Source organism: Myiozetetes cayanensis, unplaced genomic scaffold (genome assembly GCF_022539395.1).
Source record: "Myiozetetes cayanensis isolate MyiCay16 unplaced genomic scaffold, myiCay2020 scf712, whole genome shotgun sequence".
NCBI classification, from domain to species: Eukaryota; Metazoa; Chordata; class Aves; order Passeriformes; family Tyrannidae; genus Myiozetetes; species Myiozetetes cayanensis.
In genome coordinates, this window is record NW_026087979.1 from 1,473 (window position 1) to 23,507 (window position 22,035).

A 22,035-nucleotide genomic window follows, 5' to 3' on the forward strand; every position below is an offset into this window, starting at 1 on the left:
GGGGTCCCCCTGGACTTTAGGGGGTCCCCTGACCCCCTTGACCCCCTAGACCTGCTGACCCCCACTTTTTGGGGGAACCCCAAAACCCCAGAAACCCCCCTCATCATCCCCAGAAGGACCCAGCTCTGCCTTGAGGGGACCCCAAGGGAGGGACTCAGGGGATCCCAGAGAGATTTGGGGCGACCCTCAGGAGGTCCCCCTGGATTTTGGGGGTCCCCTGGATTTTGGGGGTCCCCTGACCCCCTGACCCCCACGCCCCCTCCCCAGACCTGGTGACCCCCAGCAGGCTGAGCGTTCGCAAGTTCTCGGCCATGCACGGGTTCCAGAACCTGCACGCCCAGAGCAAGGCCGGGTGCAGGAGTTCGTCAGGGGGCACTTCTACAGGTCAGTCACCCCAAAAAGGGCGCCCCAAAATGGGGGGGACCCCAAAAATACAGGGGGGACCCCAAAAACACGGGGAGATCGAAATCCCAGAGGAAACCCCAAGACGCAGGGGGAACCCAGGGAGACGAGGGGACCCGGGGAGGGGGCAGGGGGCACTTCTAAGGGTCAGTCACCCCAAAAAGGGTGTCCCAAAACACGGGGGGACCCCAAAAATACAGGGGGGAATCCAAAATCTCAGGAGGAACCCCAAAAACCCTGGGTGGGACACCCAAAAACCTGGTGGAGACACCCGGGGGACTGGGAGGGGCACTCGGGGGTTTGGGGGGGATCCAGGGGTTTGGGGGCACTTCTATGGGTCAGTCACCCCAAAAAGGGCACCCCAAAATGGGGGGGACCCCAAAAACACGGGGGGACCCCAAAACATGGGGGGGCCCCAAAAACCTGGGGGGAATCCAAAAAACATGGGAATGGATCCTGAAATCCAGGGGAGGGCACCCAGGGGACTGGGAGGGGCACTCAGGGGGTTTGGGGGCACTTCTATGGGTCAGTCACCCCAAAAAAGGGCACCCCAAAACACGGGGGGGACCCCAAAAACATGGGAGGGACCCCAAAACCAAGGGAATCCGAAATCTGGGGTGAACCCCAAAAACCCAGGAAGTGGATCCTGAAATCCCAGGGAGGGCACCCAGGGCACTGGGAGGGGCACTCGGGGGTTTGGGGGGGATCCAGGGGGTTTGGGGGCACTTCTATGGGTCAGTCACCCCAAAAAGGGCACCCCAAAACACAGGGGGGGACCCCAAAAACACGGGGGGACCCCAAAAACCTGGGGGAATCCAAAATCCCAGAGGGAACCCCAAAAACCCAGAGGGAAACCCCAAAACACAGGGGGAGCAGGGGGAGGGAGGACCCAGGGCAGGGAGGCAGGGGGGCACTTCTATGGGTCAGTCACCCCAAAAAAGGGCGTCCCAAAACACGGGGGGGACCCCAAAAACACGGGGGGGACCCCAAAAACTGGAGGGGACCCCAAAAACCCGGGAGGGACACCCCAGAAACCTGGGGGGGCACCGGGCTGGGAGGCGGGGCACTCGGGGGTTTGGGGGGGGATCCAGGGGTTTGGGGGCACTTCTATAGGGTCAGTCACCCCAAAAAAGGGCGCCCCAAAATGGGGGGGACCCCAAAAGCACGGGGGGACCCCAAGAGCACGGGGGGACCCCAAAATCTCAGGGGGAACTCCAAAAAACCCGGGAATGGATCCTGGGAATCCCAGGGAGGGCACCCGGGGGACTGGGAGGGGGCACTCAGGGGAGTTTGGGGGCACTTCTATGGGTCGAGTCACCCCAAAAAAGGGCACCCCAAAACGGGGGGGGACCCCAAGAAGCATAGGGGGGACCCCAAAACCCAGAATCCGAGATCCTGAGGTGAACCCCAAAAACCCCGGGTGGGACACCCGAAATCCCGGTGGAGAGCTCCCAGGGGGCACTGGGAGGGGCACTCGGGGGTTTGGGGGGGATCCAGGGGTTTGGGGGCACTTCTATCGGGTCAGTCACCCCAAAAAAGGGCACCCCAAAACACAGGGGGGGACCCCAAAAACACGGGGGGACGCCAAAAACCTGGGGGGAATCCGAAGGCCCAGAGGGCCCAAGCCCCGAGGAAACCCCAGGCGGGAGAACCCAGGGGAGGGAGGGGGACCCAGGGGGGGGGCAGGGGGCACTTCTATGGGTCAGTCACCCCAAAAAAGGGCGTCCCAAAACACGGGGGGGACCCCAAAAACACGGGGGGAACCCAAAAACTCGAGAGGAACCCCAAAAACCTGGAGTAGGACACCCAAAAACCTAGGGTGGAGACACCCGGGGGGAGCTAGGAGGGGCACTCCCAGGGGTTTGGGAGATCCAGGGGTTTAGGGGGCACTTCTACGGGTCAGTCACCCCAAAAAGGGCACCCCAAAACACGGGGGGGACCCCAAAAACACGGGGGGACCCAAAAACCCAGAGGGAACCCCAAAAAGCCGCGGGAAGGGTCCGAAACCCAAGGGGGGGCACCCGGGGACGGGAGGGGCACCCGGGGGTTAGGGGGGGGACCAGGGGGGTTTGGGGGCACTTCTATGGGTCAGTCACCCCAAAAAGGGCACCCCAAAACACGGGGGGGACCCCAAAAACACGGGGGGACCCCAAAAACATGGGAGGACCCCAGAATCCAGAGGGAACTCCAAAAACCTGGGAATGGATCCTGAAATCCAAGGGAGGGCACCCGGGGACTGGGAGGGCACTCGAGGGGTTTGGGGGCACTTCTATGGGTCAGTCTACCCTAAGGGCGTCCCAAACATGGGGGACCCCAAAAAGCAGAGGGGACCCCCAAAAACACGGGGGGACCCCAAAAACCCGCAAGGTGGGACACCAAAAACCCAGGTGTGAGACACCCGAGGGCCGACTGGGAGGGCACCCAGGGGGCTGGGAGGGCACTCGGAGGTTTGGGGGCACTTCTGCAAGTCAGTCACCCCAAAGGGCACCCCAAAACACTGGGGACCCCCAAGAAACACAGGGGGGCAAAAGGGAGGGGCACTCGGGGGTTTGGGGGGATCCAGGGGTTTGGGGGCACTTCTACGGGTCAGTCACCCCAAAAAGGGCACCCCAAAATACAGGGGGAACCCCAAAAACACGGGGGGACCCAAAAGACCCAGAGGGAAACCCCAAAACGCAGGGGGGCACCCAGGGGAGGGAGGGGGACCCGGGGGAGGGGGCAGGGGGCACTTCTATGGGTCAGTCACCCCAAAAAAGGGCACCCCAAAACACGGAGGGGACCCCAAAAACATGGGGGGACCTCAAAAACCTGGGGGGAATCCGAAATCCTGAGGGTGAACCCCAAAAACCCAGGAGTGGATCCTGAAATCCAAGGGAGGGCACCCAGGGGGCTGGGAGGGGCACTCGGGGGTTTGGGGGCACTTCTAAGGGTCAGTCACCCCAAAAAGGGCACCCCAAAACATGAGGGGGACCCCAAAAACAGGGGGGGAATCCCAAAACCTGGGGGGACCCCAAAAACACGGGGGAACCCCAAAAACCCAGGAGTGGATCCTGAAATCCAAGGGAGGGCACCCAGGGGACTGGGAGGGGCACTCGGAGGTTTGGGGGCACTTCTATGGGTCAGTCACCCCAAAAAAGGGCACCCCAAAACACTGGGGGGGACCCCAAAAACACGGGAGGGACCCCAAAAACACGAGGGGAATCCCAAAAACACGAGGGGAATCCCAAAACCCAGGGGATCCCAAAAACTCAGGGTGTGAGGAAATGGAGCACTGGGAGGGGCACTCGGGGGTTTGGGGGCACTTCTATGGGTCAGTCACCCCAAAAAAGGGCACCCCAAAACACGGGGGGGACCCCAAAAACACGGGGGGGACCCCAAAATCTCAGGAGGAACCCCAAAAACCCTGGGTGGGACACCCAAAAACCTGGTGGAGACACCCGGGGGACTGGGAGGGGCACTCGGGGGTTTGGGGGGGATCCAGGGGTTTGGGGGCACTTCTAAGGGTCAGTCACCCCAAAAAAGGGCACCCCAAAACACGGGGGGGACCCCAAAAACACGGGGGGGACCCTAAAGACACCAGGGGACCCAAAAACTCACAGGGAAACCCCAAAACCTGGGGGGAACCCAGGGGAGTGAGGGGGACCCGGGGAGGGGGCAGGGGGCACTTCTAAGGGTCAGTCACCCCAAAAAAGGGCACCCCAAAACACGGAGGGGACCCCAAAAACATGGGGGGACCTCAAAAACCTGGGGGGAATCCGAAATCCTGAGGGGACCCCAAAAACTCAGGGGGTCTTGGTGGGTTTTGGGTGTTCCCAGGGGGGTTTTGGGGGTTTCTGAGTCAACCTGGGGGGATCCTGGGTGGGTTTTGGGGGGATTTTGGGGGTCTCTGAGTCAGCCTGGGAGGGTCTTCGAGGGTCTTAGGGGTGTCCTGGGGGTTTTGGGTGATCCCAGGGGGTTTTGGGGGTCTCTGGAGTCAGCCTGGGGGGTTCAGGGGGAATTTGGGGTTCCAGGTGGGTTTTGGGGGGTCCTGGGGGGTTTTTAGGTGGTCCCAGGGGGTTTTGGGGGGTCCTGGGGGTTTTAGGTGGTCCCAGGAGGGTTTAGGGGTCTCTGAGTCAGCCTGGGGGAGATCCTGGGCAGGATTTTGGGGGGGTCCTGGGGGTTTTGGGTGTTCCCAGAGGGGTTTTTGGGGGTCTCTGGAGTCAGCCTGGGGGGATCCTGGGCAGGATTTTGGAGGGGGGTCCTGGGGGTTTTGGGTGATCCCAGAGGGGTTTTTGGGGGTCTCTGAGTCAGCCTGGGGGATCCCTGGGCAGGATTTTGGGGGGGTCCTGGGGGTTTTGGGTGTTCCCAGGGGGTCCTGGAGCATTTTGGGGTCTCTGAGTCAGCCTTGGGGGATCCCGGGTGGGTTTTTGGGTGAGTCCTGGGAGGTTTTTTTTTGGGTGTTGCTGGGGGGGTTTTTTGGGGTCTCTGAGTCAACCCCGGGGGGTGGGGGTGGTTTTTTTGGGGTGACCTTTGACCCCCCTGCAGGCACCTGGATTTCGACCTGGACAAGACCCTTTTCTTCTTCATCGCCGGGCGCTACGAGTTCTCCAACAAGGGCGCTGACATCTTCCTGGAGGCCCTGGCCAGGCTCAACTACCTGCTCAGGGTGACACTGGGGACACTGGGGACACTGGGGATACTGGGGGGAATTGGGGACACTGGGGGATTGGGGACATTGGGGACATTGGGGGTCAGTGTCACCCACATCTTCCTGGAGGCCCTGGCCAGGCTCAACTACCTGCTCGAGGGTGACACTGGGGGGACTGGGGATACTGGGGACACTGGGGGATTGGGGGAATTGGGGACATTGAGGGGATTGGGGGGATTGGGGATTGGGGGTCAGTGTCACCCACATCTTCCTGGAGGCCCTGGCCAGGTCTCAACTGCCTGCTCAGGAGTGACACTGGGGACACTGGGGGAACTGGGGACATTGAGGGATTGGGGACACTGGGGACATTGGGGACACTGGGGACACTGGGGAGTTGGGGACATTGGGGACATTGAGGGGATTGGGGGAATTGGGGACACTGGGAGGGATTGGGGACACTGGGAGGGATTGGGGACACTGGGAGGGATTGGGGACACTGGGGGGATTGGGGACACTGGGGGGTTGGGGGTTTGGGGACATTGGGGACACTGGGCCTTCCTGGAGGCCCTGGCCAGGCTCAACTACCTGCTCAGGGTGACACTGGGGACAGTGGGAGGGATTGGGGACATTGGGGGGAGTTGGGGACATTGGGGACATTGAGGGGATTGGGGACACTGGGGTTGGGGACATTGAGGGGATTGGGGGGACTGGGGGGGACATTGGGGGGCACTTTAGGGTCATTTAGGGACATTGGGGACACTGGGGGACACTGGGGACACTGGGGACACTGGGGGTCAGTGTCACCCACATCTTCCTGGAGGCCCTGGCCAGGCTCAACTACCTGCTCAGGGTGACACTGGGGACACTGGGGATACTGGGGGGGATTGGGGACATTGGGGACATTGGGGACATTGGGGACATTGGAGGGGATTGGGGACACTGGGGACACTGGGGATACTGGGGGGGATTGGGGACATTGGGGACATTGGGGACACTGGGCCTTCCTCAAGGCCCTGGCCAGGCTCAACTGCCTGCTCAGGGTGACTCTGGGGGACTGGGGACACTGGGGAACTGGGGACATTGGAGGATTGGGGACATTGAGGGGATTGGGGGATTGGGGGTCAGTGTCACCCACATCTTCCTGGAGGCCCTGGCCAGGCTCAACTACCTGCTCAGGGTGACACTGGGGGACTGGGGACACTGGGGGGACTGGGGACACTGGGGACACTGGGGGACACTGGGGAATTGGGGACATTAGGGGGATTGGGGACATTGGGGGGATTGGGGACATTGGGGACACTGGGGGATTGGGGACATTGGGGGGATTAGGGGACATTGGGGATGTTGGGGGATTGGGGACACTGGGGACATTGGGGTCTTCCTGGAGGCCTTGGCCAGGCTCAACTACCTGCTCAGGGTGACACTGGGGACACTGGGAGGGATTGGGGACACTGGGGGATTGGGGACACTGGGAGGATTGGGGACACTGGGGGATTGGGGACATTGGGGACATTGGGGGATTGGGGACACTGTGGGGTCAGTGTCACTCACATCTTCCTGGAGGCCCTGGCCAGGCCTCAGCTGCCTGCTCAGGGTGACACTGGGGGGATTGGGGACATTGGGGACATTGGGGGATTGGGGACACTGGGGGCATTGGGGGACATTGGGGACACTGGGGGAACTGGGGACATTGGGGGATTGGGGACATTGGGGGACACTGGGGACACTGGGGACACTGGGGGACTGGGGACATTGGGGACACTGGGTCTTCCTGGAGACCCTGGCCAGGCTCAACTACCTGCTCAGGGGTGACTCTGGGGACAGTGGGGGGGATTGGGGACATTGGGGGGATTGGGGACACTGGGGGATTGGAGACATTGGGGATTGGGGACATTGGGGACATTGGGGACATTGGGGGCATTGGGGACATTGAGGGGATTGGGGACATTGGGGACATTGGGGACATTGGGGGATTGGGGACATTGGGGACACTGGGGACATTGGGGTCACATTGGGGGATTGGGGACATTGGGGACGACATTGGGGACATTGGGGGGACATTGGGGACATTGGGGGATTTGGGGACACTAGGGGATTTGGGGACACTGGGGGCATTTGGGGACATTGGGGACACTGGGGGATTGGGCATGTTGGGGGGATTGGGGACATTGGGGACACTGGGGGACTGGGGACACTGGGGACATTGGGGAATTAGGGGACACTGGGGGGATTGGGGACATTGGGGACATTGGGGGATTGGGGATTGGGGACATTAGGGGACATTGGGGAATTGGGGACATTGGGGACATTGAGGGGATTGGGGACATTGGGGACACTGGAGACACATTGGGGACACTGGGGGGATTGGGGACTTGGGGGATTGGGGACACTGGGGACACTGGGGGCACTGGGGGCACTGGGGGCACTGGGGGATTGGGGACATTGGGGTCAGTGTCACCCGACATCTTCCTGGAGGCCCTGGCCAGGCTCAGCTACCTGCTCAGGGTGACACTGGGGGGATTGGGGGCACTGGGGACACTGGGGACATTGGGGGACACTGGGGGGATTGGGGACACTGGGGACACTGGGGACATTGGGGGACACTGGGGGGATTGGGGGGCACTGGGGACACTGGGGACATTAGGGGACACTGGGGGATTGGGGGCACTGGGGACACTGGGGACATTGGGGACACTGGGGGGATTGGGGACACTGGGGGATTGGGGACACTGGGGGAACTGGGGACATTGGGGGATTGGGGACATTGGGGGTCAGTGGCACCCACATCTTCCTGGAGGCCCTGGCCAGACTCAACTGCCTGCTCAGGGTGACACTGGGGACACTGGGGGGATTGGGGACATTGGGGGACATTGGGGGACACTGGGGGATTGGGGACATTGGGGACATTGGGGACACTGGGGGCATTGGGAGGATTGGGGACATTGGGGGATTGGGGACACTGGGGGACATGGGGACATTGGGGACATTGAGGGAGATTGGGACATTGGGGGACATTGGGGGACATTGGGGACACTGGGGGATTGGGGACATTGGGGACATTGAGGAGATTGGGGACACTGGGGGATTAGGGGACATTGGGGACATTGGGGACATTGAGGGGGATTGGGGACACTGGGGACATTGGGGACATTGGGGGGATTGGGGACATTGGGGGGGTTGGGGACACTGGGGACACTGGGAGGACATTGGAGACACTGGGGGGGATTGGGGACATTGGGGACACTGGGGACCCCAGGTGACATTGGGTGACCCCAGGTGACCCTTGGTGACCCCGGGTGACCTTGGTGACCCCGGGTGACCTTGGGGTGACCTTGGTGACTCCTGGTGACCTTGGGGTGACCCCGGGTGACCCCTGGTGACCCCGGGTGACCTTGGTGACCCCTGGTGACCCCGGGTGACATTGGGGTGACCCCAGGTGACCCCTGGTGACCCCAGGTGACCTTGGTGACCCCTGGTGACCCCGGGTGACCTCGTTGTCCCCGCAGGTGAACGGCAGCGAGGTGACGGTGGTGGCTTTTTTCATCATGCCTGCCAGGACCAACAACTTCAACGTGGAGTCGCTCAAGGGCCAGGCCGTCAGGAAACAGCTCTGGTGGGACCCCAAAAACACCCAAAATCACCCCAAAAACACCCCAAAATCACCCCTAAATCATCCAGGGCCAGGCCGTCAGGAAACAGCTCTGGTGGGACCCCAAAAACCCCCAAAATCACCCCAAAAACACCCCAAAATCACCCCAAAAACACCCCAAAAACCCCCAAAATCACCCCAAAACCACCCCAAAACCCCCCAAAATCACCCCAAAATGACCCAGGGCCAGGCCGTCAGGAAACAGCTCTGGTGGGACCCCAAAAACACCCAAAATCACCCCAAAATCACCCCCAAAAACCCCCAAAAACACCCAAAATCACCCCAAAATCATCCCAAAATCATCCAGGGCCAGGCCGTCAGGAAACAGCTCTGGTGGGACCCCAAAAACACCCAAAATCACCCCAAAAACACCCAAAACCACCCAAAATCACCCCCAAAACACCCAAAATCACCCCAAAATCACCCCCAAAACACCCAAAATCACCCCAAAATGACCCAGGGCCAGGTCGTCAGGAAACAGCTCTGGTGGGACCCCAAAAACCCCCAAAACCACCCCAAAATCACCCCAAAAACACCCAAAATCACCCCAAAATCACCCCAAACCCGCCCAGGGCCAGGCCGTCAGGAAACAGCTTTGGTGGGACCCCAAAAACCACCTCAAAACCCACCCAGGGGACCCCAAATCCCCCCAAAACCCCCTGAGGACCCCCAAAGCCCCCAAATTCCCCCTTTCCCCCAAACAGGGACACGGCGACGCTGTGAAGGAGAAATTTGGGAAGAAGCTCTACTGAGTCTCTGCTGGTGTAGAACAAAACCCCTAAAAAAACCTACCCTGGACCCCCCCAAAAAAACACCCTGAACCCCCCAAAAAAATCCATCCTGAACCCCCCAAAAAACCCACCCTGAACCCCCCAAAAAACAGCCCCACCCTGGACCCCGAAAAAAACCCCTCACCCTGAACCCCCAAACCCCCCAAAAAAAAACCCACCCTGAACCCCCCAAAAAACCCTTCACCCTGAACCCCTAAACCCCCAAAAAAACCCCACCCTGAACTCCCCAACTCCCCCTGAACCCCCCAAAAAAAACCCTCACCCTGAACCCCCACACCTGGACCCTCCCCAAAAAAACCCTCACCTGAACTCCCCAACTCCCCCGAACCCCCCAAAAAAACCCTTACCCTGAACCCCCAGCCCCCAAAAAAACCTCCACCCCAACCCCCAAAAAAACCCCTCACCCTGAACCCCCAAAAACACCCCCAAAAACCACCCCACCCCTGAACCCCCAAAACCCCTCACCCTGAACCCCCCAAAAACAACCCCCACCCTGAACCCCAAAAAAACCCCAAACACCCCCAAAAAACCCACCCCAAACCCTCCCCAAAACCCCCACCCCAACCCCCAAAAAACCCCTCACCCTGAACCCCCAAACCCCCACAGACCCCCCAAATAAAAACCCTCACCCTAAACCCCCCAAAATCCCCCACCCTGAACCCCCAAACCCTCCCCCACCCTGAACCCCCAAAAAACCCCACACACACCCTAGAACCCCCAAAACACCTCCCCACCCTAAACCCCCAAAAAAACCCTTCCAGACCCCCCAACCCCCCGAACCCCCCACCCTGGAACCCCAAAACCCCTCCCCCACCCTGACACCCCCAAAAAACCCCCTCCCAGACCCCCAAAAACCCCCACCCTGAGACCCCCAAAAAACCTCTCACCCTGAACCCCTCAGACCCACCCCCAAAAAACCCCACCCTGAAGCCCCCAGACCCCCCACCCTAAACCCCCCAAAAACTCCCCCACCCTGGACCCCCCAAAAAACCTCTCACTCTAAACCCCCAAACCCCCAAAAAACCCCCAACCCCAGCCCCCCAAAAACCCCCACCCTGAACCCCAAAATCCCCCACTCTGAACCCCTCAACCCCCCCACCCTGAAGCCCCCAAAACCCCCAAAAAAACCCTCACCCTGAACCCCCAAAAAAACCCCCTCACCCTGAACACCCCAAAACCCCCACCCTGAACCCCCAAACCCCCTCCCTCCAACCCTGGACCCCCCAAAAAACACCCCCACTCTGACCCCCAAAAAAACCCCCTCACCCTGAACACCCCAAAACCCCCACCCTGAACCCCCAAACCCCTCCCTCCAACCCTGGACCCCCCAAAAAACACCCCCTCCCAGACCCCCTCAAAAAACACTCCCCACCCTGAACCCCCCAAAACTCCCCCAAACCCCCAAAAACCCCTCACCCTGAACCCCCAAACCACCCCAGACCCCCCAAAAAACCCTTCCCCCAGACTCCCCAAAAACCCTCACCCTAACCCCCCAAAAAAACCCTCACCCCAACCCCCAAAAACCCCCAACCCCCCAAAAAGAACCCCCTGATTTGGGGGTCCCAAAATGGCAGGGGAACCTCCCGGACATGAACAAGATGCTGGACAGGGAGGATTTCACCATGATGAAAAGGGCCATCTTCGCCACACAGGTACCCCTTTTGGGGGGCACCCCTTTTGGGGGCACCCCTTTTGGGGGGTTTGGAGGTTGGACCCCTTTTGGGGGGCTGGGACCACTTTTTGGGGGGTGGGCAGAGAGATTTCACCATGATGAAAGGGCCATCTTCGCCACACAGGTGGGGGCACCCCTTTTGGGGTGTTGGGGGTGGGACCCCTTTTTGGGGGCTGGGAGCCCTTTTTGGGGGTTGTGGGGATTGGGAGCCCCTTTTTGGGGGTGGGCAGGAAGGATTTCACCATGATGAAAAGGGCCATCTTCGCCACAGGTGCCCCCTGGGGCTGGACCCTTTTTGGGGGGCTGGGGGTGGGACCCCTTTTTGGGGGTGGAGATGTAGGGTCATTTTTTGGGGTGTCACCACTTTTGGGGTTGGGGGTGGGACCCCTTTTTGGGGGTGGGACCCCATTTTTGGGGGCTGGGAGCCCGCTTTTTGGGGGGGTGGGCAGGAGGATTTCACCATGATGAAAAGGGCCATCTTCGCCACACAGGTACCCCCTTTGGGGGCTGGGACCCATTTTTGGGGGCTGGAGATGTGGTAAACCCTTTTGGGGGGTGAGGGTTTGGACCCTCTTTTGGGGGTAGAGTGGGACCCCCACTTGGGGGGGTGGGCAGGAGGATTTCACCATGATGAAAAGGGCCATCTTCGCCACACAGGTGGGGGCACCCCCTTTTTGGGGGGTAGGGAGGCTTGGGACCCCCTTTTGGGGGTTGGGACTCCCTTTTGGGGGGTTGGGGCTGGACCCCCTTTTGGGGGTGGGCAGGAGGATTTCCCATGATGAAAAGGGCCATCTTCGCCACACAGGTACCCCTGAGAGCACCCCCTTTTGGGGGGTAGAGGGGTGGGACCCCCTTTTTTGGGGGGTGGGAAACTCTTTTTGGGGGTGGGACCCCCTTTTTTGGGGGGTGGGCAGGGAGGATTTCACCATGATGAAAAGGGCCATCTTCGCCACACAGGTGGGGGGCACCCCCTTTTTGGGGGGTGTTGGGGGCTGGAACCCCATTTTTGGGGGGCTGGGACCCCCTTTTTTGGGGATTGGGGGGTTGGAAACCCTTTTTTGGGGGGCTGGGACCCCATTTTTGGGGGACTGGGAGCCCCTTTTTTGGGGGGTGGACAGGGAGGATTTCACCATGATGAAAAGGGCCATCTTCGCCACACAGGTACCCCCTTTTGGGGGGGCACCCCCTTTTTTGGGGGGCTGGGGATGTGAGGAACCCTTTTTTGGGGTGGCACCCCCTTTTTTGGGGGGCTGGGGATGTGAGGAACCCTTATTTGGGGTGGTACCCCCTTTTTGGGGGGGCTGGGACCCCATTTTTGGGGAGCTGAACAATTGGGGGGAGGGTCCCAGATCCCTTAATTTTGGGGGATAAGAAAAATTGGGGGGTCCCAGATTTTTATGGGGGTGGGGACAACTGGGAGGTCCTCCCAAACCAGGGGTGCCCCCAAAAACCTAAAACCCCAAAAACCCCCAAAACTGCAGCGTCAGTCGTTCCCCCGTGTGCACCCACAACATGCTGGACGATGCCACCGACCCCATCCTGACCACCATCCGCAGGATCGGGCTCTTCAACAGCTCCAACGACAGGGTCAAGGTGCAATTTGGGGAGGGGGACATCGGGGGACACGGGGACATCGGGGGTGGGAAATGGGGGTTTGGGGGTTATTGGGGTTTGTTTGGGGTTTATTTAGGGGTTTATTTGGGTTTTTGGGGGTTTTGGGGCTCTTCAACAGCTCCAACGACAGGGTCAAGGTGCAATTTGGGAGAGGGCATCAGGGGGCATCGGGGGGGTGGGAAATGGGGGTTTGGGGGGGTTATTGGGGTTTATTTGGGGTTTATTTGGGGTTTTGGGGAGTTTATTTGGGGTTTTGGGGTGTTTTTGGGGGTTTTGGGGGGTTTGGGGCTCTTCAACAGCTCCAACGACAGGGTCAAGGTGCAATTTGGGGAGGGGACACCGGGGGGACATCGGGGACATCGGGGGTGGGAAATGGGGGTTTGGGGGGTTATTGGGGTTTATTTGGGGTTTATTTGGGGTTTGAGGGGTTTATTTGGGGGTTTTTGGAGATTTTTGGGGTTCTGGGGGTTAAGGGCTCTTCAACGACAGGGTCAAGGTGGCAATTTGGGGAGGGGGACATCGGGGGGGCATCTGGGGGGCTGGGAAATGGGGGTTTGGGGGGTTATTGGGGTTTATTTGGGGTTTATTTGGGGTTTGATGGGGGTTTAGGGGGTTTTTTTGGGGGTTTGGGGCTCTTCAACAGCTCCGAACGACAGGGTCAAGGTGCAATTTGGGGAGGGGGCATCGGGGGACATCGGGGGGTGGGAAATGGGGGTTTGGGGGGTTATTGGGGTTTATTTGGGGTTTATTTGGGGTTTATTTGGGATTTGAGGGGTTTTGGGGGGGTTTGGGGCTCTTCAACAGCTCCAACGACAGGGTCAAGGTGCAATTTGGGGAGAGGGCATCAGGGGACATCAGGGGCATCGGGGGTGGGAAATGGGGGTTTGGGGGTTATTGGGGTTTGTTTGGGGTTTATTTGGGGTTTTGAGGGGGTTTATTGGGGTGTTTTTGGGGGTTTGGGGCTCTTCAACAGCTCCAACGACAGGGTCAAGGTGCAATTTGGGGAGGGGCATCGGGGGACATCGGGGGTGGGAAATGGGGGGTTTGGGGGGGTTATTGGGGTTTATTTGGGGTTTATTTGAGGGTTTATTTGGGGTTTTTAGGGGGTTTGGGGCTCTTCAACAGCTCCAACGACAGGGTCAAAGGTGGAATTTGGGGAGGGGGCATCGGGGGACATCAGGGCGGTGGGAAATGGGGGGTTATTGGGGTTTATTTGGGGTTTGAGGGGGTTTATTTGAGGTTTGAGGGGGGTTATTGGGGTTTATTTGGGGTTTGAGGAGGCCCAGAAGAAGATTTTCAGATCCAGGAGGGGTTTTTTGAGGTCCAGAAGAAGATTTTGAGGTCCAGGAGGGGGTTTTTTGGGGTCCAGAAGAACATTTTCAGATCCAGGAGGGGGTTTTTTTGAGGTCCAGAAGAAGATTTTCAGATCCAGGAGGGGGTTTTTTGAGGTCCAGAAGAACATTTTGAGGTCCAGAAGAAGATTTTGAGGCCCAGGAGGGGATTTTGGGATCCTAAAGCAGATTTTCAGATCCAAGAGGGGGTTTTTTGGGGTCCAGAAGAAGATTTTCAGATCCAGGAGGGGGTTTTTTGGGGTCCAGAAGAACATTTTGAGATCCAGGAGGGGGTTTTTTGAGGTCCAGAAGAACATTTTGAGGTCCAGAAGAAGATTTTGAGGCCCAGGGGAGGGTTTTTTTGGGATCCTAAAGCAGATTTTGAGGTCCAGGAGGGGGTTTTTTGAGGTCCAGAAGAACATTTTGAGATCCAGGAGGGGTTTTTTGGGGCCCTAAAGGGGATTTTGGGGTCCAGGAAAGGGATTTTGAGGTCCAGGAGAGGTTTTTTGAGGTCCAGAAGTAGATTCTGTAGTCCAGGGGGTTGGATTTTAGGGCCCAAAAGGGGACTTTGAGGTCCAGGAGGGGGTTTTTTGAGGTCTAAAAGAGGATTTTGAGGTCCAGGAGGGGGTTTTTTGAGGTCCAGAAGAAGATTTTCAGATCCAGGAGGGGGTTTTTTGAGGTCCAGAAGAACATTTTGTGGCCCAAGAAAGGGATTTTGAGGTCCAGGAGCGGGTTTTTTGAGGTCTAAAAGAGGATTTTGAGATCCAGGAGGGGTTTTTTGAGGTCCAGAAGAAGATTCTGCAGTCCAGGGGCTGTGATTTTGGGGCCCAAAAGGGGCCTTTGACGTCCAGGAAAGGGATTTTGAGATTCAGGAGGGGGTTTTTTGAGGTCTAAAATATTTTGAGGTCCAGGAGGGGGTTTTTTGATGTCTAAAAGAAGACTTTGAGGTCCAGGAGGGGTTTTTTGGGGCCCTAAAGGGGATTTTGGGGTCCAGGAAAGGGATTTTGAGGTCCAGGAGGGGTTTTTTGGGGTCCAGAAGAACATTTTCAGATCTAGGAGGGGGTTTTCTGAGGTCCAGAAGAACATTTTGAGGTCCAAGAGGGGATTTTTTGGGATCTCAAAGCAAACTTTGAGATCCAAGAGGGGGTTTTTTGAGGTCCAGAAGAACATTTTCAGATCCAGGAGGGGTTTTTTGAGGTCCAGAAGAACATTTTGAGGTCCAGGAAAGGGATTTTGAGATCCAGGAGGGGATTTTTTGAGGTCCAGAAGAACATTTTCAGATCCAGGAAAGGGATTTTGAGGTCCAGGAGGGGGTTTTTTGAGGTCCAGAAGAACATTTTGAGGTCCAGGAGAGAGTTTTTTGATGTCTAAAAGAAGACTTTGAGGTCCAGGAGAGGGTTTTTTGGGATCCTAAAGCAGATTTTCAGATCCAGGAGGGGGTTTTTTGAGGTCCAGAAGAACATTTTGAGGTCCAAGAGGGGGTTTTTTGAGGTCCAGAAGTCGATTCTGCAGTCCAGGAGGGTCTAACGTGCCCCTTTCCCCCCTCCCCAGATCATCTTCCACCCCGAGTTCCTGTCCTCCACCAGCCCCCTCCTGCCCGTGGACTACGAGGAGTTCGTCCGGGGTTGCCACCTCGGGGTCTTCCCCTCCTACTACGAGCCCTGGGGCTACACCCCGGGTAAGCAGCTCCCCTTTTAGGGGTTCCCTGGACCCCCAGGACCCTCGGGGACCCCCCCAAAATCGGTGGTGTCCCCTCCCCCAGCCGAGTGCACCGTCATGGGCATCCCCAGCGTCTCCACCAACCTGTCGGGCTTCGGCTGCTTCATGGAGGAGCACATCGCTGACCCCTCGGCCTACGGTCAGCACGGGGGGCCTGGGGGGTCCTGGGGGCCTGGGGGATTGGGGAGGGGTCCCTGAGTCCCTGGGAATTGGGGAGGGGTCCCTGAATCCCAGGGTCTCCTCCTGTTTGGGTTCTGTGGCACCGGAGAGTTTGGGTTGGAGAGGGTCTCTGAGCCCCTGGGAGTTGGGGAGGTCAAGGTTCTGGAATTGGAGGTCCCTGAGCCCCTAGGGGGTGGGGAGGGGCCCTGAGCCCCTGGGAATTGGGAGGGGGTCCCTGAACCCGGGGTCTCCTCCTGTCTGGGTTTTGCAGCACCGGGAGGGTTTGGATTGGGGGTGTTTGAGACTCTAAAGATTGGGGAGAGGGGCTGGGGGGTCCTGGGGTCCTGGGGAATTGAGGAGGGGTCCCAGAATCCCTGGGAATTGGGGAGGGGGTCCCAGAGCCCCTGGGAATTGGAGGGTCCCAGAATCCAGGGTCTCCTCCTGTCTGGGTTCTGCGGCACCGGGAGGGTTTGGATTGGGGGGTGTTTGAGCCTCTAGGGATTGGGGAGAGGGGTTGGGGGTCCTAGGGGTCCTGGGAATTGGGGAGGGGGGCCCTGAACCCCTGGGAATTGGGGAGGGGGGCCCTGAACCCCTGGGAATTGGGGAGGGGGTCCCAGAGTCCCTGGGTCTCCTCCTGTCTGGGTTCTGCAGCACCGGGGGGGGTCTCTGAACCCCTGGAGATTGGGGAGGGGGTTTAGGGGATATTCTGAGCTCCTGGGAATTGGGGAGGGGGTCTCTGGGCCCCTGGGAATTGGGGAGGGGGTCCCAGAGCTCCTGGGAATTGGGGAGGGGGGTCCCTGAATTCCGGGCTCTGCTCCTATCTCGGTTCTGCAGCACCGGGAGGGTTTGGGGGGAGGGGTTGGCTCAGAACTCCTGGGAATTGAGGAGAGGATTTAGGGGATATTCTGAGCTCCTGGGAATTGGGGAGGGGGTCTCTGGGCCCCTGGGAATTGGGGAGGGGGTCCTGAACCCCTGGGAATTGGGGAGGGGGTCCCAGAATCCCTGGGTCTTCTCCTGTCTCGGTTCTGCAGCACTGGGAGGGTTTGGGTTGGGGAGGGGTCTCTGAACCCCTGGGAATTGGGGAGGGGGTCTCTGAATCCCTGGGAATTGGGGAGGGGGGCCCTGAATCCCTGGGAATTGAGGAGGGGGTCCCAGAGCTCTTGGGAATTGAGGAGGGGGTCCCAGAACCCCTGGGAATTGGGGAGGGGGTCTCTGGGCCCCTGGGAATTGAGGAGGGGGTCCCAGAACCCCTGGGAATTGGGGAGGGGGTCCCTGAACCCCTGGGAATTGGGGAGTGGGGCCCTGAATCCCTGGGAATTGGGGAGGGGGTCCCAGAGCTCCTGGGAATTGGGGAGGGGGTCCCAGAACCCCTGGGAATTGAGGAGGGGGTCCCTGAACCCCTGGGAATTGGGGAGGGGGTCCCAGAGCTCTTGGGAATTGGGGAGGGGGTCCTCATTCCCTGATTTTCTCCCCAAATCCAGGGATTTCCATCATTTATCACCATTTCCATGCCCTCATTCCCTGATTTTCTCCCCAAATCCAGGGATTTCCATCGTGGATTGTTGTTCCTGTGTCCCTCATTCCCTGATTTCCTGATTTCCTGTGTCTGTATCCAGGGATTTCCATCATTTATCACCATTTCCATGCCCTCATTCCCTGATTTTCTCCCCAAATCCAGGGATTTCCATCATTTATCACCATTTCCGTGCCCTCATTCCCTGATTTTCTCCCCAAATCCAGGGATTTCCATCATTTATCACCATTTCCATGCCCTCATTCCCTGATTTTCTCCCCAAATGCAGGGATTTCCATCATTTATCACCATTTCCATGCCCTCATTCCCTGATTTTCTCCCCAAATCCAGGGATTTCCATCATTTATCACCATTTCCATGCCCTCATTCCCTGATTTTCTCCCCAAATCCAGGGATTTACATCGTGGACCGGCGTTTCCGAGCTCCAGAGGAATCCTGTGCCCAGCTCACAGCTTTCCTGTGTCCCTCATTCCCTGATTTCCTGATTTCCTGTGTCTGTATCCAGGGATTTCCATCATTTATCACCATTTCCATGCCCTCATTCCCTGATTTTCTCCCCAAATGCAGGGATTTCCATCATTTATCACCATTTCCATGCCCTCATTCCCTGATTTTCTCCCCAAATCCAGGGATTTCCATCATTTATCACCATTTCCATGCCCTCATTCCCTGATTTTCTCCCCAAATCCAGGGATTTCCATCGTGGATTGTTGTTCCTGTGTCCCTCATTCCCTGATTTCCTGATTTCCTGTGTCTGTATCCAGGGATTTCCATCATTTATCACCATTTCTGTGTCCCTCATTCCCTGATTTTCTCCCCAAATCCAGGGATTTCCATCATTTATCACCATTTCCGTGCCCTCATTCCCTGATTTTCTCCCCAAATCCAGGGATTTCCATCATTTATCACCATTTCCATGCCCTCATTCCCTGATTTCCTGATTTCCTGTGTCTGTATCCAGGGATTTCCATCGTGGATTGTTGTTCCTGTGTCCCTCATTCCCTGATTTCCTGATTTCCTGTGTCTGTATCCGGGGATTTCCATCATTTATCACCATTTCCGTGCCCTCATTCCCTGATTTTCTCCCCAAATCCAGGGATTTCCATCATTTATCACCATTTCCATGCCCTCATTCCCTGATTTTCTCCCCAAATCCAGGGATTTCCATCATTTATCACCATTTCCATGCCCTCATTCCCTGATTTTCTCCCCAAATCCAGGGATTTCCATCATTTATCACCATTTCTGTGCCCTCATTCCCTGATTTCCTGATTTCCTGTGTCTGTATCCAGGGATTTCCATCATTTATCACCATTTCTGTGCCCTCATTCCCTGATTTTCTCCCCAAATGCAGGGATTTCCATCGTGGATCAGCATTTCTGTGTCCCTCATTCCCTGATTTTCTCCCCAAATCCAGGGATTTCCATCGTGGATCAGCATTTCTGTGTCCCTCATTCCCTGATTCCTGATTTCCTGTGTCTGTATCCAGGGATTTACATCGTGGACCGGCGTTTCCGAGCCCCTGAGGAATCCTGTGCCCAGCTCACAGCTTTCCTGTGTCCCTCATTCCCTGATTTCCTGTGTCTGTATCCAGGGATTTACATCGTGGACCGGCGTTTCCGAGCCCCTGAGGAATCCTGTGCCCAGCTCACAGCTTTCCTGTGTCCCTCATTCCCTGATTTCCTGATTTCCTGTGTCTGTATCCAGGGATTTACATCGTGGACCGGCGTTTCCGAGCTCCAGAGGAATCCTGTGCCCAGCTCACAGCTTTCCTGTGTCCCTCATTCCCTGATTTAATGATTTCCTGTGTCTGTATCCAGGGATTTACATCGTGGATCAGCATTTCCATGCCCTCATTCCCTGATTTTCTCCCCAAATCCAGGGATTTCCATCATGTATCACCATTTCCATGCCCTCATTCCCTGATTTTCTCCCCAAATCCAGGGATTTCCATCATTTATCACCATTTCCATGCCCTCATTCCCTGATTTTCTCCCCAAATGCAGGGATTTACATCGTGGACCGGCGTTTCCGAGCTCCAGAGGAGTCCTGTGCCCAGCTCACAGCTTTCCTGTACAGTTTCTGCCAGCAGAGCCGACGTCAGAGGATCGTGCAGAGGAACCGAACCGAGCGCCTCTCCGACCTGCTCGACTGGAAGTACCTGGGAAGGGTGAGAGGGGGGTCTGAGGGGGGTTTGGGGGGTCTAGGGGGTTGGGGGGTTCTGAAGGGGTTTGGTGGGTCCTGGGGGGTTGGAGGCAACTTAGGGGGTTTGGGGGTGTCTTAGGGGAGTTTGGGAGCATCTCAGGGGGTTTGGGGGGCACCTCAGGGGGTTTGGAGGCACCTCAGGGGGTCCTGACAGGGGTTTGAGGGGTCCTGGGAGGTTTGGAGGCATCTCAGGGGTTTAGGAGCACCTCAGGGGTCCTAGGGAGGTTGGAGGCACCTCAGGGAGTTTGAGGGGTCTCAGGGGATTTGGAGGCATCTCAGGGGCTTGGGGTCTAGGGGGGTTAGGGGTCCTGGAGGGGTTGGGGGTCCTGAGGGGTTGGAGGGGATCTTGAGGGTTTGGAGGCAGCTTAGGAGGATTTGGGGGTGTCTTGGGGGAGTTTGGGAGCATCTCAGGGGTTTGGGGGCATCTCAGAGGGGTTTGGGGGCATCTCAGGGGGTCCTGGAGGCACCTTGGGGTTTTGGAGGGGACCTTGAGGATTTGGGGGCATCTCAAGGGGTTTGGGGGTATCTCAGGGGCATTTGGGGGGAATCTCAGGGGAGTTTGGGGGATCTGAGGGGGCTTGGAGGGGTCACTTGGGGTTTGGAGGCATCTTAGGGGTTTGGGGGGCATCTCAGGGGGTTTGGGGGTCCTGAAGGGGTTTGGGGGGTCTAGGGGGGTTGGGGGGTCCTGGGGGGTTAGGGGGTCTAGGGGGGTTAGGGGGTCTGAGGGGGTTTGGGGGTCCTGGGGGGAGTTTGGGGGTCTAGGGCGGTTGAGGGTCCTGAGCGGAGTTTGGGGGGTCCTGAGGGGGATTTGGGAGGTCCTGGGGGGTTTGAAGGGGATCTTGAGGGGTTTGGAGGCATCTCAGGGAGTCCTGAGGGCAAGTCAGGGGTCCTGGAGGTACCTTGAGGGGTTTGGAGGGTCCTGGGGGTTTGGAGGCATCTTGGGGGGTTTGGGGGATCTCAGGGGTTTGGTGGCACCTCAGGGGTCCTGGGGTTGGAGGCCCCTCAGGGGGTTTAGGGTGTCTTGGGGCGGTTTGGAGGCACCTCAGGGGGTTCTGAGGGGCTCTGGGGGGTCCTAGGGAGGTTTGGAGTCAACTTGGGGGGACTGGGGGGATTTCAGAGGCGGTTTGGGGATCTCTAGGGGTTTGGGGTGTCTTGGGGGGTTTGGAGGTCATCTCAGGGGGTTTGGAGGCATCTCAGGGGGTCCTGAGGGGGCTTTGAGGGGGTCTAGGGGGTTTGGAGTCATCTCAGGGGGTCTTGGTGGGGTTTGGAGGCATCTCAGGGGGTTTAGGGGGCATCTCAGGGGGTCCTTGGGGGTTTGGAGGCATCTGGGGAGTTTGGAGGCATTTGGGGGGTTTGGAGACTGTTGGACCTGCTGGAGTGGAGGTTCCTGGGCAGGGGGAGGTGGGGAGGGTCTGGGGGTCCCACTGGGGGTCCTGGTGGACCTGGTGGTCCCCAGGAGATCCTGAGGGGGTTCCTGAGGATTTTGAGGCTTCTCAGGGAGTTTGGAGGCATCTGGGGAGTTTGGAGGCATTTGGGGGGTTGGAGACTGTTGGACCTACTGGAGTGGAGGTTCCTGGGCAGGGGAGGTGGGGGAGGGTCTGGGGGTCCCACTGGGGTCTGGGGGTCGTGGGGAGGTCCTGGTGGTCCCCCAGGAGAGGTTTTGGGGGGATTTTGAGGCATCTCAGGGGGGTTTGGAGGCACCTCAGGGGTTTTGGAGACTGTTGGACCTGCTGGAGTGGAAGTTCCTGGGCAGGGAGTTGGGGAGGGTCTGGGGTCCCACTGGGGGTCCCACTGGAGGTCTGGGGGTCCTCCAGGGGATCCTGGGGGGTTCCTGAGGATTTTGAGGCTTCTCAGGGGGTTTGGAGGCATCTGGGGGGTTTGGAAGCATCTCAGGGGTTTTGGAGACTGTTGGACCTGTTGGACTGGAAGTTCCTGGGCAGGGGGAGGTGGGGGAGGGTCTGGGGGTCCCACTGGGGGTCTGGGGGTGTTCTGGGGGTGTCCTGGGGGGGTCCCTGAGCCCTTTCCTCCCCCCAGTACTACACGCTTGCCCGGCGCATGGCCCTGGCCAAAGCCTTCCCTGAGAGCTTCACCTACGAACCCCCCGAGGCTGCAGCTGTGAGTGACACCCCCAAAAAATCCCTGAGACCCCCTGGGAGCCCCCAAAAACCCCTGAGTGACCCCCTGGGAGCTCCCCAAATTCCTAGAGAGCCCCCCAAACCCCTGAGTGACCCCCAAAAACCCCTGAGACCACTCTGCGAACCCCCAAAACCCCTAGAGTGAACCCCCAAAACCCTGAGTGACCCCCTGAGAGCCCCCCCAAATCCCTGAGACT

At 58.5% G+C, this 22,035-nt stretch overlaps 1 protein-coding gene across 1 annotated transcript; it reads left to right on the forward strand.

The window, feature by feature from the left end:
- Window positions 1–267: 267 nt before the first annotated feature.
- LOC126652238 (glycogen [starch] synthase, muscle-like) lies at window positions 268–21,818 on the forward strand (the record flags this gene model as incomplete). The annotated part of the gene is given in 13 exon segments (XM_050338910.1): window positions 268–384; window positions 2,261–2,300; window positions 4,927–5,047; window positions 8,536–8,642; window positions 9,383–9,390; window positions 9,393–9,442; window positions 11,044–11,121; window positions 12,623–12,633; window positions 12,635–12,734; window positions 15,638–15,764; window positions 15,849–15,944; window positions 19,505–19,668; window positions 21,738–21,818. Coding segments are annotated over 13 exon segments (1,100 nt in total), but the record flags the coding sequence as incomplete, so codon positions are not given.
- Between the last annotated feature and the right edge of the window lie 217 nt (window positions 21,819–22,035).